The 13,610-nt window shown below is 41.0% G+C and overlaps 1 protein-coding gene across 1 annotated transcript in view; it reads left to right on the top strand.

Moving 5' to 3' along the window:
- The window catches only part of kdm2aa (lysine (K)-specific demethylase 2Aa), a 53,814-nt gene that overhangs the window by 19,574 nt on the left and 20,630 nt on the right, over window positions 1–13,610 (top strand). Inside the window, exons 5-13 of the mRNA XM_028594406.1 lie at window positions 3,259–3,437; window positions 6,968–7,074; window positions 7,240–7,333; window positions 7,623–7,776; window positions 7,874–7,989; window positions 8,079–8,205; window positions 8,317–8,558; window positions 8,642–8,719; window positions 10,253–10,380. Of these exons, the coding sequence (XP_028450207.1) occupies window positions 3,259–3,437; window positions 6,968–7,074; window positions 7,240–7,333; window positions 7,623–7,776; window positions 7,874–7,989; window positions 8,079–8,205; window positions 8,317–8,558; window positions 8,642–8,719; window positions 10,253–10,380 (1,225 nt within the window). The remainder of the gene's footprint in view (window positions 1–3,258; window positions 3,438–6,967; window positions 7,075–7,239; window positions 7,334–7,622; window positions 7,777–7,873; window positions 7,990–8,078; window positions 8,206–8,316; window positions 8,559–8,641; window positions 8,720–10,252; window positions 10,381–13,610) is intronic.

Below are 13,610 nucleotides of genomic sequence, written 5' to 3'. Positions count from 1 at the left end.
CAGCTGACTTCTCTATTGGCCGTTGAAACAGGTGAAGCCTCTTACGTTCTAAAACCAGCTTCTGCCACTTGAACAGCTGAGTCGCGGCCACACCATCAGCTGGTTTGAAACAGGCCGGTTGAGGATTTTAAAATAGTCGATATTTTCTGTAACAGACGCGATGGTGGAATCTACACATCTCAATTCTCCAGCGGCAGCCACCTGTCGTAAACCAATTCAACCCAAGCACTCTTTGGTGACGTGGTTGATTCTGTTACTGTTGATCATTTGTCCGACAGTTTGATTGGTCCGAACAGATCTTGTTCGAGCATAATTGCTCCTCAACGGATCTAGTCCAGACCGAACTTCGTGACCTCAAATGTTGTGGGCGGGGCTAAGTTCGGCTGGCATCCAGGCTACTTATATTCTCTAACAATAACAGTCAATAAATCCCAAAACAAGAACTGTTTAATTAACTTACAATGATATAACAATATCCTCACATTCCAGAATCTGGAGCTAGCTAATGATTTTTGTATGTATGTATGTATGTATGTATGTATGTATGTATGTATGTATGTATGTATGTATGTATGTATGTATACACACACACACAATTCAATTATATTTATAGTGTGAAATCACAACAGAAATTATCGCAGGACACTTTACAGAGATAGTAAGTCTAGACCATACTCCATAATTTACAAAGACCCAACAATTTCCCCTAATCCCCTCCCCCCAACACCCAAGAGCAAGCATTTGGTTTGACAATGGCGAGGAAAAACTTTCTTTTTACAGGCAGAAACCTTGGACAGACCCAGGCTCTTATTGGGCGGCCATCTGCCGCTGGCGGTTGGTACAAAGAGACACTGATGCAGAAAATGATCAAGAAATTGTAGGTCATCCAGGTTTTTTTATGTCCTTAATGCATGCTTGAAGTTTAATTAACTGACTGGTTTCATCTGGCTTGATCGATAGGTATAATTGGGTATCATCCACATAACAGTGAAAATGAATAGTGTTTCCTAATAATATTGCCTAGAGGAAGCGGAAGGTGAATATAATTGGTCCAAGCACTGAGCCTTGTGGAACACCATGACTAACTTTAGCGTACCTGGAATATTCATCGTTAATATTGACAAACTGAGATTGGTTTGATAAATAGGACTCAAACAAGCTTAGTGCAGTTCCTTTTTTAGTGCCAATTAAATGTTCCAGTCTCTGTAACAGGAGGCCATGGTCAATAGTGACGAATGCAGCACTAAGATCTAATAAGACAAGATTTTTGTAATTTTCAGTAGTGCCGTCTCTGTGCTATGATGCATTCTAAATCCTGACTGAAAATCCTCAAATAAACTATTATGTAGAAAGTCTCATAACTGATTAGCGACTACCTTCTCAAGGATCTTGGAGAGAAAGGGACGATTAGATATAATTTTAAATGTAATTGTTTTAATTTTATCATTAAAGAAGCTCATGAAGTCAGCCTTACTACAGTGCTGAAAAGAAGCCTTGGGTTGTTCTTATTTTCTTCCGTTAATGATGAGTAATAGTCTGCTCTGGCATTTCTGAGGGCCTTCCTATATGTTGTCGGGCTGTCTTGCCAGTCTAAGCGAGATTCTTCCAGATTGGTGGAACGCCATTTACTTTCAAGTTTTCGCGAGGTTTGTTTTTAATTTGCAGGTTTGGGAGTTATACCAAGGTGCTAATTTCCTTTTGTTTCATCACCTTATTTTTGAGAGGAGCAACAGAGTCTAATGTCGTCTGTTGCAAGGCTGCAGCACCGTCTACAAAATTATCACTTTGGGAGGGACTAAAGTTAACATAAGAGTCCTGTGTTATATTAAGGCATGGCATCACTTCCTTAAAATTAGCTATAGCACTATTCGATTAGTCTTGCATTGCCAGACCTTCCTTCCCAGCACTGCGGAGGAGGGTCTGGCTAGTCCACACAGCATTTTGGGATGGGAGAAAAACGTGCTCTGGTTTATTGGCATTTCTTTAAACCAATCACAATTGTCTGAGTACCGGACGGAGCAACGTTTCCTCTGCAAAAGAGCCTCGGAAAGGAACATGGTGGAACATGTACGTTCTAAGGTTGTTTTAGTTGTTTAACAGAAAACTCAGATTGGACAGATAGTCTAGCTAGCTGTCTGGATTTACCCTGCAGAGATCTGAGGAGCAGTTAAACATAGTCCTTATGTACACGCTGACTGAAACCAATCAAATCTAGTAGTAAGATAAACAATATTAAGGCTGTAGTTATCAACGTCTACGTGAATATTAAAATCACCTACAATAATTACTTTGTCTGATTTAAGGAATAAACATGATACAATTTCAGAATACAGACCTGGAGCATGGTACACTACAACAAATAGAATTGTCTGTAATGTTTTCCAAGTTGTGATGTGAAAGATTAAGAACAAGGCTCTCAAACGAGTTATAATTTAGTTTAGGATTAATTATTAGTCTTGAGTTGAAAATGACTGCAACTCCCCCTCCTCGGCCAGAGCCTCGCGGAATAGGAGTATGAAGATGACTTGGAGCCATAGATTCATTTAGGTTAACATATTCTTCATGACACAGCCATGTGTCAGTCAGAATGGATCAATATGGTTATCTGATATTAAATTTGTACTGCTTTAGAAGACAAAGATTTTATATTTATCTACAGCACAGCTGTGTATTTAACCCAAAAGGTAGCAGATATTACTAAACATTACAATCCTCTACACTGAAGTTGCAAATGCTGGAAAGCAGAGAAAATTACAGAATGAAAACAGTAGTTACTGGATGTTTAGTTCAATGAGTAAGCGAGCAGCAGGGAGAGTTAGAGGGTATGAAATGGTGCCAGTACATTTGCGAGAGATGTAATCCTGCAACCATCCTAGTTAATAAAAAATGCAGCCAGTAAGGATACAGACATTTCATACACTACACGTTTATAACGTAGACCTGCAGATGCACATTCAACCTCTGTTGGACCCGTTCAGAGACTCCTGGCTGCAGTGTAGTACATACACCTCACTGATAAACTTATTTTTTGCTTGATAAAGTCCTCAATTTACATTGATCATCAAAATTGTCTCAATTTTCTGTCGGTCAACTAATCACTTAAATTGTATATTACTGAAAAGATTATGTATATTAAGTATTAAATTGGTAAATTTCTATATTGAAAACAATAACCTCAACTGTATCCTGTCTGCTGCGGCTTTGACCAGATTATTTTGGCTTGCTGTGACTAACCATTGACAACAAAAAACCTCTCAGGTAGCAGACGTATGATAGATGTGATGGACGTGAGCACTCAGAAGGGAACAGAGATGTCCATGGCCCAGTGGACGCGTTACTACGAGACCCCTCCATCTCAGAGAGAGAAGCTCTATAATGTCATCAGCCTGGAGTTCAGCCACACCAAGCTGGAGAACCTGGTCAGGAGACCTACCACGGTACGTACACACACTTTATGAAAGTCAGGGCAATTTTTTTTTATAGAACATTTCAGCACGGCAATTCAAAGCGCTTTACATAAAACATTAAAAGGAAATTAAAGAACAGTCAAAAAAGTAGACCATAAAAACATGCTAAAATAAAATAAGACAGGTATGAAATATAAGAGTAAAAGTTACAGTGCAATGTAATACATTTAAAATTACTTGATTTAAAGTGATAGTTCGGAGTAATTCACCCTAGGGTCCTTTGCACCATGAGCTCGATCCAAACCCCCAGAAGCTTTTTTCACCTGGGTCTAACATTGGGAGAGTTAGCGTAGAGTAGCGTTATCAGCTGAATAGCTTAGCGCAGGGGCTAATGGACCCACGTTTGTATCTCGTAAACGACCCCACTAATAATGCCCAAAATGATACCAAACGTCTACAGTAGTACATATAGGTTATGCACTCATAAAACGATGGATTGGAAAGTTTGTAAGTACACCAGAAGTTTATGTAAATAACACTTGCCTGCTGGCTTCTGCTCTCTGCTGTTGTTGCTGCTGTAAGACGAGTGCTTAGGGACGTCTACAAATTACAACACCGAAAAGAGATGCAACAAAAATATTTTTTTAATGTAACTTTTTTTTTTTTTTTAAGTAAATGCTGTAGTATAACTAGCAGGAGACAAGTAATAATTGAGGTAAGTTTGGAGACATTACCTTATTTAATCATTAAATTAATAAATATTTTTGTTGTATCTCTTTTCGGTGTAGTAATTTGTAGACTGCCCTAAGCACCAGTCTAACTGCAGGTAGCAGCAGCAGCAGCAGCAGCAGCTGCAACAACAGCAGAAGAGAGCAGGCAAGTGTTCATAAACTTCTGGTGTACTTACAAACTTTCCAATCCATCGTTTTATGAGTACATAAACTATATGTACTACTGTAGAAGTTTGATATCATTTCGGGCATTATTAGTGGAGTCATTTACGAGATACAAACCTGGGTCCATTAGCCCCTGCGCTAATAAGCTATTCAGCTGATAATGCTACTCTACGCTAACTCTCCCAATGTTAGACCCAGGTGAAAAAAGCTTCTGGGGGGTTGTTTGGCTCGAGCTCATGGTGCAAAGGACCCTAGGGTGAAATTACTCCGAACCATCACTTTAATAGAAGGCAGCGGCAAAAAGTCTTCCACCTTGATTTGAAGAACGGAGTTGAAGCTGACCTACAGTCTTCTGGGAGTTTGATACAGACATGCGGTACATAAAAACTGAACGCTGCTACTCCATGTTTAGTTCTGACTCTGGGGACAGAAAGCAGAACTAACCCAGAACACTGGAGAGGTCTGGGTGGTTCATAATGTAGCAGCAGGTCCGAAATAAACCATTCAGTGCATTATAAACCAACTGTAGTATTTTGAAATCAATTTACTGAGAGACAGGAAGTCAGTACAGACCTCAGAAATGGAGTGATGTGATCCACTTTCTTTTTTCTTAGTGAGGACATGAGCAGCCGCTTTCTGAATTGGCTTCAGCTGTCTGATTGTTTATTTATTTTTATTTATTTTTTTAAAGAGACCCCTTTACAGTAGTCAAGTCTACTAAAGAAATGCATGGATAACCAAAATCCTGCTGAGACCTGAATCCTTCAACCCTTGATATATTCTATTATTTGTGAATTTAGATTTTTGGTCTTAAAGTGCCCATATTCTGCTCATTTTCAGGTTCATAATTGTATTTATAGGTTATATAAGAATAGGTTTACATGGTTTAATTTTCAGAAAACACTATATTTTTGTTGTACTGCACATTGCTGCAGCTCCTCTTTTCACCCTGTGTGTTGAACTCTCTGTTTTAGCTACAGAGTGAGGCACTCATGTGCACTCACTCTAGGTCTAGGGTCTAGGACCTAAGGACTACTAGCCAGTCAGAAGCAGAGTATGAGGGCGTGCTACACTAGCAGCTAGGCGAGCATTATAACGTGTGTTACAAAGTGACGAGTGTTTGTCTCTGAAGTAAAGGCTGGACTACAATAGAGCTGTTTGGAGCGGTTTGTGAACAGTGTTTTCTGTGGGAGATGGTAAGTCCCTTTGGAGTGGACTTTGGGCTTTTTCACTTTGTAAACCTATAACATGCACAAAGAGATATAACACAATAAAGGAAAGGGGGGAAAAAGCATAATATGAGTACTTTAATTCAATAGGACAGCTGAAGACAGGAAAGGGGTAAGAGAGGGGGAATGACATGCAGCAAAGGGCCGCGGGTCGGATTCGGGCCCTGGCCGCTGCGTACATGAGCCGTGCGCTTAGCCACGTGAGCTACCATGGTGTCCCAAACCTCAACATATTCTTAAAATGATAGTAGGCTGACTTTTTAATTTTCTTAATGTGGCTGTTGAAATTCTGGTCTGAGTCCATGACTACAACAAGATTTCTGTCTGTTGTTTTAACATTGCTAATTCAAGTTAAGCACTGACTCGTAATTGTTCCTGTTTGGCTCTAAAACAACTACCTTGGTTTTGTTTAATTGAAGAAAGTTCTGGCACATCTAATAGTTTATTTGTTCAATGCACTTCCTGCACTTTTTTTGGACCATAGTCCCCTGGTGATATGGTTAAATTTGTGTGTCGTCTGCATAATTCTGGTAACTTATTTAGTTGTTTTCCAAAGTTTGAGCCAATGGAGGCATGTAGATGTTAAACAGAAGAGGCCCCAAAATGGAGTGTGTCATATTTGGCCACTCCGATACATTACCGATATGAATTGCCTATAGACCCAAAGTAGTCCCTGTTCTTTTAAGTAGGATTTAAACCAGTTTTGTAGTGTGCCAGAAAGTCCAACTTAATTTCACACTCGGTCTAGTAATGTGTTATGGTCAACTGTGTCAAATGCAAAACTGAGATCAAGCAATACTTTGACTGAAACGTTTCCACTCTCTGTATTTAAGTGGATGTCATTGAAGACCTTAACTAGAGCAGTCTCAGTTCTGCGGTTGGGTTAAAAAAAAAAAAAAAACCTGACTGGAAGACCTCAAAGAAGTTGTTTAGTGACAAGAAGTTGTTAAGTGGTTGAAAAACAGCTCTGGAAAAACATCTGATAGAAGAGATGTTCACAATTTGTAGAAGCTCTGATGCCAAACAATTTGAAACATTTTTGAAAAAGTCTGTAGCTCACCTGGTTGAGCCTGCGCCCCATGTACCAAGGATCATGCCTAACTGCAGTAGCAACTACAGTGATTCTGCCTCTGTACTCTTAAAATGGTAGTCTGTTGTCTTTTGAGAAATGGTAAATCAAGCTGATGTCTGTCTTGTTTTGTCTCTGTGTGTGTGTGTGTGTGTGTGTGTGTGTGTGTGTGTGTGTGTGTGTGTGTGTGTGTGTGTGTGTGTGTGTGTGTGTGTGTGTGTGTGTGTGTGTGTGTGTGTGTGTGTGTGTGTGTGTGTGTGTGTGTGTGTGTGTGTGTGTGTGTGTGTGTGTGTGTGTGTGTGTGTGTGTGTGTGTGTGTGTGTGTGTGTGTGTGTGTGTGTGTGTGTGTGTGTGTGTGTGGTGTAGGTAGACCTAATAGATTGGGTGGACAACATGTGGCCTCGTCACCTGAAAGAGAGACAGAGAGACTCAACCAACTCTATCAATGACATGCAATACCCCAAAGTACAGAAGTATGTCCCCAATGTTCACTTTATCTGGAGTCAAATCTTACTAATTACTTTTTGAATTGAGCCAATTAAATAATGAATTTCTTAATTTGGAGATGACCTTGGTTAGATAAAATAATGAATTGATATTTGAACATAAACATTGCTGATTTTTGTGTGTCTCTGCAGATACTGTCTGATGAGTGTCGAGGGCTGCTACACAGACTTTCACATTGACTTTGGCGGGACCTCAGTGTGGTACCACATACTCAGAGGGAGCAAGGTGGGGCCAGAGGGTGTTCAGCCAATATTTGGAAAGCACCATCTCCTCTGTTACAGCCTCATAGTTTCTGATTCAGGCTCCTTTTTTAAAGGGGTGGATGTTTAACTTAAAACAAGAATGCTGTTCTTATGTGTTGTATAACCAGTTATTTAAAAATGTACAGTCCAGACTTTGAGGGGATGTTTTAAATTATTTCTGTTTTACTCCGTGAACAACTAGAAAGTGACCACGTGCTGTTAACTGGTTCAGTGAGCGGCGTGTGGTTTGAATTGCAGTTGTGTGTTTTCAGGTGTTCTGGCTGATCCCTCCCACCCCTCAGAACCTGGAGCTATATGAGAACTGGGTGCTGTCGGGAAAACAGGGAGACATTTTCCTCGGAGACCGAGCATCTGAATGCCAGAGGATTGAACTGAAGCAGGGCTGCACCTTCATCATACCCTCTGGTATACTATTAACTCACTTACGCACACTGTATGTTAAAGGATTCCAATGATGTGAGAGAAATGGAACCTATATTTTGTGTGTGTGTGTTCTACTCAGGTTGGATTCATGCCGTCTACACCCCTGTGGACTCTATGGTGTTTGGAGGAAACTTTCTGCACAGCTTCAACATCCCTATGCAACTTAACATCTGTAATATAGAAGACAGAACGCGGGTAGGGGAAAAAAACTTGTCCATAAGGTGTAAATGACAGGAAGTGATGGATTGTGAAACGGTAAAGTGCCTGTTTTACTACCACTCTAGGTTCCATTGAAGTTTCGTTACCCCTTCTTCTACGAGATGTGCTGGTACGTGTTGGAGCGCTATGTCTTCAGCCTGACAAAGACCTCCTACCTCACACCAGAGTTTCAGAAACACACGCTGGGCATTGGTATGAACACAGGCTAACATTCGGGGTATATGTATGAGGAGAACTTTTTCATGAGGTTTTTTTTGTGTAATTTGGTTGTAAATAGAATATGTAACTTATTTCTTCTGTCAGGTCTGAAGAAGCCGGCAGGCCCAGATCCAGCTAGTGAACAGGTGAAGGAGGAGGATAGTGGGGGCAGTGATGAAGACTCTTCAGAGCAGCAATCGGATAAGCCTGCAGTTAAAATTAATTTGACTCCCCTTGAACTGGAGGGAATGTGGAATCTCCTCGGTAAACTGGAGGCTCTGCCCTCCAACAAAAAGTGTGTCCCAGCGGGCATACACAATGCCCCGGCACTCATTACACATATCAAGGTGTGTGTGTGTGCGTGTGTGCGTGTGTGTGTACGTGTGTGCTTGCTTTCTATCCCACCACTTATTTCTCTACTGTCTTGCAGGCTCTATTGAAGGAACATGCCAATGACAATCCCAAAATGTCCTACACAGGAAAACCCATTGTCAAGTGGCCAAAGCGAGTAAGCATCCTTAACTTTTTAGACACTCCCCACATTAGTAATGATTCTAATTAGTGCTGACCTATTAATCATATATTTTCATTCTCGCAATATGAACATCCGCGATAAACACCTGGCAAAAGACTTCCCAAACCGCAACGAAAACGTAAAATCCTTTTATTTAGGGATGGGTTCTGAAAATCTGTATTAAATGGCTCCCAGGGTTAAAACTGTAGTATTTATCATCACGCTGCAGCCTCTCTCCTGCTCTGTGTCGGGCTAAGCTCCTCCACACACACAAACACAGAGGAATTCAGCCGACAGCAGATTAGATGGGCTGAAGTGAAGATGACTCAAGTTGAAGACTACTACGCAAGTCGGCGTAATAAAACCATAATCTAGACTATTTGTCGAATGTGAGTTTTCTGTTGTACTAGAACAACTTTTTAACGTACACATGTTCCACCAAAATAAGTTCCTTCCCTAGGCTATTTTGTTAAGGCACCTTCATTGTGTCAGACTGCCCAAGACGATTGTGAAATGAAGAAAATACCAATAAATCACAGCACGTTTTTCTTCCATCCCAGAATGTTTTGTAGACTACCGTTTGGGCTGTATCGTTTGAAGCTTCATTCAAGCATTGACATTAAAATTCTGAATCAACATTTGAATAGATGGATTGTTTGTTTATTAGCCACAAAACCAAGGCCGGTGGATTTTGTTTTCGGTACATTATATAATTCTCTGCATCACAAATGCATAAATAGACAACAGCAGACAATTGGGTAATGCATGTCAGTAGTATTTGAGGAGGGGGCTAGAGGGAGGATTTCAGAACCCTGTTGGCTAAAGCAAGAAACTGTTTGTTAATGCTGATTAAATGACCTCAGTGTTTCCTTTTAGGATTTTTTTTTTTTAGCAGTGGGGGCAGGTCTGTTCGAACAACCCGCCCGGCCACACAGTGAGGCATATTTTCAGTTGTGATTGAACTGTAGTTTTTGAGGAACTATAGGGCACATCTACATCAGGTCTACACTAAGAACGGACCCAACGTTTTTGGTGGAGTGGTTCGTTTAATAGTTGACTCGGAAGAAAGCAACAGTTTTGAAAATAAACCACAGCAACGCAACAGTATGTGGAGTTAAACTGGACAGGCCCAATAACCTCTGAATAGTTCTACTTGTTGTCAAATTGCAATGTGAGTGGCAGGATAATTTTAAAAGGCAACCGCGACTACATTTTTTGTGCATCCCTATTTCTGATATCGTGGTGGCAGAAATTTTACCATGGTGGGCCGCCACTACAAAATCAACATGGAGGAAACACTGGACCTGCCTCTGAAGAACAAGCTGCGCTGAGCTGCCGTCTGCTCTCACTCCGCAACGAGTGAAGGAGTTCCCTCATAAATCCCTCGATTTCCCTTAAAATGAGAAATGAAGGAAGAGATTACTCACTCCAATCTCTACAGTTTATACAAGATACATGTATTATCAGCAAATGCATATGAAAAAAATGTCATTATTCCCTCTTTACATTTCTGCTCCTCTCCACCAGCCCTCATGGTACCAGCCGCCGCCTCCTCCACCACCACCTCCTCGTCCTAAATTGGCCACCATTCCCATTATCCCACGACCACAGAAACCAGCCTCCTCCATGTCTGTGCTGAGACGGCGCAGAGTCAGGTAACAAAGCATATGTGAAACACATTTTGTCATTACAGATAAAGATTGACTTGAATGTTTGAGTCACTTGAACTGGTTTTCAGTAGGGCTGGGTGAAATGTCAGTATTTTATCCTATATCGATTAGGGGTGGGAATCACCAGAGGTCTTACAATACGATGTCATCACCATGCTTATGTCACGATACAATATTTTATTTTAAACCTATTGCAATATTCTGCGATATTGCAGTTTAATACCTTTTTTCCAACTTAAAATTTTTCCCAATTTCAAATTATGTCCCCAAAAGGAAACTTTGTCAACATCTGTTGGCTATGTGGCACTGCCACACAACACCACTAAGTCTGCGCCTACGTAGAACCTTGCTTCTACTTCTCTCCTTTAGTAGAGCGGAACCAAAACATGTCGAAGCGAACAACAAAAGCTTGGAAAGACGAGGAGGTGGAGGTGCGTGTTTGTCTGATGACGACCGGCACAGTCGACCGTGATAAGCCACAGTACAGCACCCACGGGAGCACTACCCGTATCCTGCGCCTCGCAGCCCTTCAGCCGCTGCTTGAGAGCGAGAGGCAGCAGGCAGAGAAGGCTGAAGCAGACCCTCCTCTGCCTGCTGGCCGCTGTCACAACGTTGTAGCCTATAAGGCATGGATACCCGAGGCCGACGGGTCCCGACGGGTCCCGACGGGTCCCGACGGTACCCGACGGGCCGGGCCGGGTTCGGACAGATATTTAGAAATTATGGTCGGGGTCCGTTCGTGCTCGGTCACATCATCGAGATAAGGAGATTTAAGAGAGCTGAGTGCGTGTGGGTTTGTGAGTGTGTGTGGTAAGTGGGCAGAAGAGAGATAGAAAAAGAGGAAGCAGACGTGTTGTAGATGCAACCAGAGCAGAGTTAGTGGTTATTCATTTTATAACGTCGGCCCTGGAGGTAACGAGTCTCCCCTGGTTTTCTGATCACGGTCGGAAACAAAGCGAACAGGAAAGGTTAACACATTGAACATGTTAACAGCTGATTAACGTGCGCTTGTTGCCCTCATCTGTGCGCTGATGCGCTCATCTGTTGACATTTCCGAATGCCTTCCTACAGTTGCTTAATAATAAAAGGCCAACCACACAAACAAACGTAGCCTACATGTGTCATTAGTATGAAAGGAAAAAAGATGAGATTTTAACTGTCGGGCTCGGGTCGGGCTCGGACACAGCTCTGTCGGACACGGGCCAGGCTCGGACAGAAAAATCCGGCCCGATCCGGACTCTAGTAGCCTACTCTGGCTCGAATGAATAGCCTACATATGGTCATCGAACTATAATAACCTTATCCACATTGTCAAAATCATTTAAATATTGCAGAGAGCCTTTACATTGAAAATCTTTTAGATAACCGGAGCCTATAATTTCTGTAGCCTACTCCGTAACGGACTACCTGGATGTCTTCAGACTTTTGCGTTTTTACCCTTTAGACCAGGGGCCTGTTTCACAAAAGCAGAATATATAAATCCAGGCTAACTGATAAAGCGAGGCTTGACCTAGTCTAATCTCTGCATCCTGGCTTGGTGCGTTTCACGAAGGCCAAGCCAGGCTGAGGAGGAGCGACTTGGTCGAGCCAAGCTGAACTAATTCAGATAGATGCGCATCCACGGCTTTCCTCAAAAGACCGCGAGGTCAATCACAGATTTACTGATGCCAAAATGGAGAATACACATTATACATACTTTATACAGAGTGAGCAGCAGCTTCTTGTGGAAGTATGATGACGTGAAACACATTATTTGAATAAAAAGAAAATAACACGGCCGCTGTACTGAAACAGGTGTCCTCTCCCTGTTGTTACATGAATGTACAGTAGCCTACATCACTAGATAGTTACTGGTCCAGTGAACTAAGTCTATAATTTGGGAGGATTGTACAGTTAGGATATGTTCTTAAAATTGTACAATCCTCCCAAATTATAGTCCCAGTTTACTGGACAACACAAATTGTGTGCTAAGAATGCCAAATACAATGCACATTTAAGCAGAACAAACATGATCCTTATTGTTAAAGAATAAAAAAAGAAATTATAAACTAAAATAATTTAAGGTGCATTGGGGAACTATAGAAATGTACAGCATTGTATGTATTGCCCTTAGTAACAGACTTCATTTAAAACTCATTTGAAATTTGATCAGCCTTTTCTAATTATCTCAACAACTGCCATAATATATTCATACATTCTTACAACAATATGAACAGCAGTCTTCATACAGCAATATAAAAGTAACAATGACAAATTTATAATTATAAAAAAAAAATAATGGTCACAACTTTAAATAACAGTACTTAAATGAACAGCAATATGCACCTGTTGTATTTTAATCCAGGCTGATAACAAAAGGGTAAAACGACTGCGGAGTGAACAGAAAAGGTTACAGGATTAAATAAATCCTGGCTGTTAGCCTGGTCAGGACCAGGCTAGCTGCACAGAATAAATCTCCATAGTGATTTATGTGCCTCTGCTTTCGTGAAACCGAGTCAAGGCTAAATTCATCCAGGATAACCAGGAAATCCCGGCTTAATCCCTTATCTTGGTTTTGTGAAACAGGCCCCAGGGGTGTCAAACTGAACTTCAGTGAGGGCCACACTGGAAAATGAGAATTGCATCAAGGGCCAGACGTAGAGTTTATCAAGTTAAATATATTTGACCTTATTGACCGGGTGGTTTCACTTTTTTGCATTTTTAAGCCCCAAAAATGCCGTCGCCGTATAAACCAAAGGCACATCCGATTTGGCATTACAAAAAAATACATCGGTGTTGCCAAAGCATAAGAATAAACAAGGACTAAATACATCAGATATAATAATACAAGTGCAGTGTTTCCTCTGTTGATTTTGTAGGGGAAGCACACCATTGCAAAATTTCTGCCACCACGGTATCAGAAATAGGGCTGTACAAAAAATTGAATTGCGGTTGCCTTTTTAAATTATCGTATTTGGTTCTTAAGTCTTCATATTTGGGACAAGTACATAAGAAATGTAATTCTGTTTCGATGTTCTATTTGGCACTACTGTAAAGGAAACCCTGTCTTTGCATTTTATGTTTTTTTGTTTGAAAAATCTGTTTTTGGGGTGCAGTGCCCATTCAAAATTTGCCTGTATTAATAGTTTTATAAAAAAAAAAAAAAAAATCTATTTTATTTTGATAACAATCTGTTTTAATAAAAAGTGCCTTTTTGCCAGTGCCCATTCAAAATT

Source organism: Perca flavescens, chromosome 2 (genome assembly GCF_004354835.1).
Source record: "Perca flavescens isolate YP-PL-M2 chromosome 2, PFLA_1.0, whole genome shotgun sequence".
In the NCBI taxonomy this organism is placed as follows: domain Eukaryota; kingdom Metazoa; phylum Chordata; class Actinopteri; order Perciformes; family Percidae; genus Perca; species Perca flavescens.
Note: the sequence above shows the minus strand (reverse complement) of the source record. Positions and strands in the feature narration are given on the sequence as shown.